Source organism: Stegastes partitus, unplaced genomic scaffold, assembly GCF_000690725.1.
Source record: "Stegastes partitus isolate 25-593 unplaced genomic scaffold, Stegastes_partitus-1.0.2 Scaffold7, whole genome shotgun sequence".
Taxonomy (NCBI): domain Eukaryota; kingdom Metazoa; phylum Chordata; class Actinopteri; family Pomacentridae; genus Stegastes; species Stegastes partitus.
This window is the reverse complement of record NW_007577738.1, coordinates 645,563-651,562: the sequence shown is the minus strand read 5'-3', so window position 1 is coordinate 651,562 and position 6,000 is coordinate 645,563. Positions and strand designations below refer to the sequence as shown.

Here is a 6,000-nt window from a genome sequence, read left to right as displayed (position 1 = left end):
GGGAAAAAAAACACACCATATGTCAAAGTTCTTACAAGGTCACATCTAAAGGCAGCAAAGAGTGGAACGAATAATCAATGCTTGCTGTTTAGTTTATTATAGGTTCAAACACCTGCAGGCGAGTTCAAGATAGATCATCAGCGCTAAATGTAACTACGGCACACAATGTATTTGAGCGAAATGCTGAGCTATTTTGATGGAAACATCCGCTGCCAGTATATGTGTGCATGCAGGCTTCTTTGCTGGCTCAGGAATGTTGGCATCAAGTATGCAGTCCTGACAGACAGCTGCACTGCAGTGGCGTTTTTAACATGCCACACCAGGATCCAAGTGTCCTGGATTCTCCACAAGAAAAATCATAAACGTAAAATGACAGAAGAATTCATCTTGAGGTGGCAGGAAGTTTGAATCTGACCCCGTGCCTCTTAGAGGTCAAAGGGGAGGAAATTTGGAACAGCTCAGGGAAAATTCCAGTTTTTATCTTGAAACTATTTTAAATGTGTGTCTAATTTGAGCAAATCACTAATGTGAGGTGAAGAAGCCACCCAGCCTGTCCAACATCACCCCGAGGAATACTGCACTGACTAAACCCGGTGACTCACAGCCTCACTTTATCCTAAAGTCTGCGAATAAACCGCTCGTTTATGGACACTTGACACCTTAATCTTCCGCAAAATGTCCTCCTCATCCCCCCCACGTGTTTTTGTGTTATTTCCACCCTTCCATCATTACAAACCACAGTTTTCATTACACAAGGTGTATCCCGATCGCCTGGTTGCCCTGTTTATTTTGTACATGTTCAGCCCCGCCCTGCAGACGCGCTGATATCACGCAGTTGCGTAATTTGACAAGCCAGCGCAAAAAAAAAAAAAAAAAAAATAGGGGAGAATGAGCGTTTGACAGCTGCCGCTTTGCTCGTTACAGATTGTTTCGAAACAAAAAAAAAAAAAAAAAAAAAAAAAAAAAGAATCCATATGCAGAATTTATTTGTTCCAGATTTGGGATAGTTCGGACAGTCTCTCCGCCTGTATGGCCGCTGCCGTGAGGAATAATGTTTGGGTCGCTCCGGGGCAGGACGCGCAGTTTCTCCATAAAACCGCCGCCGCACCACTGACAGCCGACGGTCTGAGAGGTGAAGATCATGGACAAGTGCTCTGCAACACGAGGGATGCCGTCCCGGGAACTTCCTCCTTTCATGATTATAATTTGGTAGGGGATTGCATTTTTTTGTTCTCCTTTCTTTCTTTTTTTTTTTCCCCCCTCTCAGCATCACAGCATTTTCACTGATGTCCGCAGGTTTGGCGTAGGAATATTGTACGGTGCTGATCAAAGCAGAACAGTCTGATTTCATTAAAAAAGATGTGAGCCCTAATAGTGAAGGTATAGAGGGGCCTGTAATTACGGTGAATGTCTTGAATCTCTGATGCTTCACTGACTGTGAGTGTGAATCGCACGCAGGGCAATGGCTGGGGATGGAAAGCGGGTTCTTGTTTTTTTTTTTCTTTTCTGTCTTTTTTTTTTTTTTTCATGCACCCCGCTCCAGAAAACTTGTGAGGAAGATGCATAGCGCTGCAGAGCAACTGGATGTTCTAATTTCAGCCATGTATTTCGAAACAGCTCGGGCTGGAGCGTTTCAGAAGGGCGTCTGCTGCTTGTAAAGGGGGGAGGGGGCAATGGGTGAGGACAAGTAGGCCCTACATGCATCCCCCCCCCCCTCAAAAAAAAAATGTATTCATCCCAGTCAGTTTTGGTTATCCTGGGATACTTGTGTATGCATTTTGGTTTTTGCAAACTGGTCTTTCTTGAGCCCCTGTAATCCAAAAAACAAAGTCAAAGTAGGATGCTTAAGCAAAGAGTGTGTAATGAATTAAGTGGTGACTGATGTAAATAGTGCTCTCAAAATGTAAAGATTTGAAGGAAAAGCTAAATGCCTAAATCCATCCCTTGTGTTTACCTAATGACTTTCATTGAGCCAGCCCAATTTTCTGTAACTGGCCTGATATTTTCCTTCTTCTTGCCTTTCTAGGGTAAATCAGACATGGACAGCTACTTGTGCCCGCATCCACAGGAGGTAAATTCCAAAATGTTGTGCAGGGACACCTCTCTAACGCTAGAGCCGCCTTTCACCGAGGACTTCACCTCCCCGTACAGCGTAAACATGAGCCTGCTCCTCCCTGACGTCACGTACCTGCACCCCGGCCTCTGCAGGACTGTGAGGCAGATCAAAACCGAGCCATCGCACTCCCTGATGCATCCCACCTGCCAGGGCAACGGGGTACCACCAGCTCTCCCAGAGTACCCCGGTGTTTTCGGTGCGGCCGACAGCGCCGGTGGCAACTTTTTCATCAAACAAGAAGTGCCAGATTTCCAGGACGTTCCCCTGTTTCAGCTCCTGAACTCTGATTTGGAGCAGTTCGTTCATGGGTCACAGGTGAACTCCATCCCCATAGCCCCGCTGAGTCTTCCCATCGGGAACGTCCATGTGCAGAATTCTGCCAAACCCGCAAGCGGCCTGCAAAGCGAATGTTTCCCATTCAACCGACACTTAGGCCATTCGCTGAGATCTGCCTATTTGCCGCCTTCTCCGCCAAACTCTGAGCCTCCGAGTCCCGAAAGGGGCAAAGAGCTTCTTCACAAACTCTCCCCGCCTCCCTCCTACGAAGCCAGCATCGCCTCTAAGTTCAACACCCACAATTCCATTGATCTCGGACAAACTTCCAGCGTAGCTCCAATCCAAAACCAAGACCAAAACTCCACTGTTGGATTCGTCCAAAGTCCGGGCCCTGGGCCTGTCCAGCGTTCGAGCCTGACGCCGGTTCAGACGACGCCAGGTATCGGCCCGCTGTCCCCAGTGTTGGCCCAGTCGGCTCCCCATAAGTACAATCGAAGGAATAATCCGGATCTGGAGAGACGGAGGATTCACCACTGTGATGTCCCAGGTACCTCTTTGGTCCAGTTTGCAACAATTTTGACAACATTAAAACTAAAATGTTCCTTTTTTTAGACATAACATGCATGTACTTAATGATCTCTTTCTCTTTTCTTAGGGTGCAAGAAGGTGTACACGAAGTCTTCTCATTTAAAAGCCCATCTACGGACCCACACAGGTAAAAGTGTTTGGAGTTGCACTTCTTATTTTGGGGGGAAAGCTGTGATGTTGCCAGGCAGAATAATGTACTCGGCATGCAGATGCATTCAGTCTGCTGACAGTCCTGGCCCACATCTCGCTGCTGTCAAATCACATAAACCCTGCAGCTCTCGTAAAGGGGGGGGGCAGGGAGGAAGACAGGACACGCTGTGATTTATGGCTCACAGTTGAGGCGTTGTATCAGTTTTTCCGATATCAAAACTTCAGAATTAGTCATATCATCTGAGGCATGAAGGAACAATCTCTTAAATGACGTTGTTTATTGGAGGAGGGGGGGATTTATCATAAAAGACCGCCTGCTGTGGTTTTATTTTGCGATCTCTTTCTGCTGAAGGTGAGAAGCCGTACCAGTGCTCTTGGGAGGGATGTGAGTGGCGCTTCGCTCGATCTGATGAGCTGACACGCCATTTCAGGAAACACACCGGCGCGAAGCCTTTCCAGTGCGGAGTGTGCAGCCGCTGTTTCTCCCGCTCCGACCACCTGGCCCTCCACATGAAGAGGCACCAGAGCTAAAGGAAGAAAAAAAAAAAACCTCTTCTTAAAAAAAACACCATCAGATTTTTTTATTTTCCACTAAACATGGACTGACACTTGCATATCAGCAAATAAACAAAATTTCAAAACAGTGGGTTATTCCACTCACTCCCAAGTGGAGGATATCCGTAGCAGTGCTGGCCCACAAGTAATTGTTTCTTTTATTGTGAAAAGATTAAATGTTATTGTTGCCTTATTTTATTTCCTCACAAATGCCTCAACTCTTGGGGGAAGGGGGGATATTTGCAAAAGTGTCAGTCAAAAGCCAGTAGCCAAATGTAATAATGAAAGAATATTTGATCTTTGTAGGTTTTTATTTTCATTACGAACCACTTCAAATATCAATTTTATATTTAAGTTTTTCATTGTACAAATCCTATCGACACCATCTCACGCACTCATTTATTTAATGTACTTAAACGGCAAACTGCTAAGTGCGGATATCGTATGTAAGTATGCTATTAACTGGAAGGAAGAGTATGTTGTTTTAGCCAGCAGGTCAGAGGATGGATAGTTTTAAGTGTGTATTATAGAAAGTAACAGCAGTTAGTTAAAGCGAACAAGTTTGACACAGCAGGAGGAATGAAAACTGGAGTGAGCGCTGTTTGGAGCCATGTGGTGAGTTAGATAACCTTACTCAGAATAAAAATCTATATTTACTCAATTCACTGGTATAAATGGAAGACGATGGGTATAAGATGTGTTTATTTGGACCGCATTCTGACTGTTGTGATATGTGCGCTCCGACATCGTAGCAAAGACTCGGTCCCTACAGAGAGTGTCTTTCAGGCAGGTGCAGGAGATAAATCCTATTGGAGCATTTTTATGTCAAGACTTTTCGAGATTTAATTTAATAACTGGAAGGTTTAACTTGTTGTTTTGTCCCATGTCATCTTCAGCCACACAGCAATATTCACAGCAAACATAATTTGCAACTTTGAGAACGTGTTTTCTTTCTCCTCTTCTTTGTCATCATGGACAAGTCAAGACTCTTGGCTTGGTTTTGGCTGCAAATGGAGATTTTTTATTATTTCATTTAAGTTTTTTTTTTTTTTTTTTTTTGACTGAGCACCTGCCAGTCTGAACTACTCTCCACATGTGCCTTTAACTGCTTTTTTGGATGAATGAAAAACAAAGCTGCCCCGTTGGGACAATGTTCTCTTATCAGGTACTGTGCTCTGTTGGCTCTCTCTCCTTATTTCCACAATATAGCCATCTCTATTACATGACCAAATTTCTTTATAATTTGAATATGATTGAACAAAATAGTTTTTAAATAATTTAAGATGTATATATTTTGTATCTGATGTTTGAGGATACAATCAATTGATTGTTTTGGAATGTGTAGAGATTTTAAATCGTTATTTTATTTTCTTAAATTCAGATTATTATTTTTTTTTTTTTTTTGACAGAGTCCAAGAAGGATGAAGTTACAGGATACTGTTACAGTCTAAACTGTTACTGTCAAAACTTTATCCAGCCAAGAAAGCAGCTCAGTGGATTTAATATGCCAGTGAGTTACTGCAATACTGCTAAAATATGAGTATTACAAGGTTTTGTGTCAAAGCTTCACATAAACATGTAGCCTAAAGTGATGTCCAATGGAGCCATGTGACCCTCACAGTGCAAATAAAGGTTTTGTGTTGAAATTTGTTTGAATGTCTGATTTTTTTGAAAAGAATATATTGTTAAATACGTAGTTTTTCTGTGTGTATGTTTCTGGAATACATATAAAAACTATGTTAATCTGCACTGGTTCTTTACTTTTCAAGCTTTATTCATCACAGAAGGGTTCTCATCTTTTTGTCCACATTTTTAAAACGTAGTTTTAGATGATTATAGGTGGGTACTGAAGTGGACTCAAATTATTAGTGATGGATTTTGGAATGTTGGTCATTTTTGCTCTAGAAATGATGCATTTTGTGTGAAAATAGCAAAGATGCACCAACATTTCAGATGTCAGGGCTCATTAACATACTTGGTATTTTATAGCTGCAGCTACTAGTTACACGCTGAAAGATGTGATGAATACATGAATTCAAAAGTATGTTGTGGTTATAGACGCCTGCTAACAGACAACCATTGAACTACAAAAACAGGAACAGGATAATTAAATGCAAAATTTCAAAGCTGCAGTTTTACATTCAAAAAGAATCTACAAAAAGTTCTCTTCCCACGCTCCTCCCAGTGTCCTAAATTACCTTTTCTGACGAAGTCATTTAAGGTTTATCTGGAATTTAGTAATTAGTCAGGAGCACGCCCTTAAATAAAGCCACTCTAATTTGAAACTGTGCGTAATCAAAACAAAAGGAGACTTT

The 6,000-nt window shown here is 42.4% G+C and overlaps 1 protein-coding gene across 1 annotated transcript; it reads left to right on the top strand.

Moving 5' to 3' along the window:
* Window positions 1-895: 895 nt before the first annotated feature.
* On the top strand, window positions 896-5,334 carry klf5b (Kruppel like factor 5b). The gene is made up of 4 exons (XM_008282077.1): window positions 896-1,209; window positions 2,027-2,939; window positions 3,048-3,107; window positions 3,483-5,334. Exons 1-4 carry the CDS (start codon window positions 1,030-1,032, stop codon window positions 3,659-3,661), a joined length of 1,332 nt encoding a protein of 443 aa, XP_008280299.1. The 5' UTR covers window positions 896-1,029; the 3' UTR covers window positions 3,662-5,334.
* Window positions 5,335-6,000: the final 666 nt, after the last annotated feature.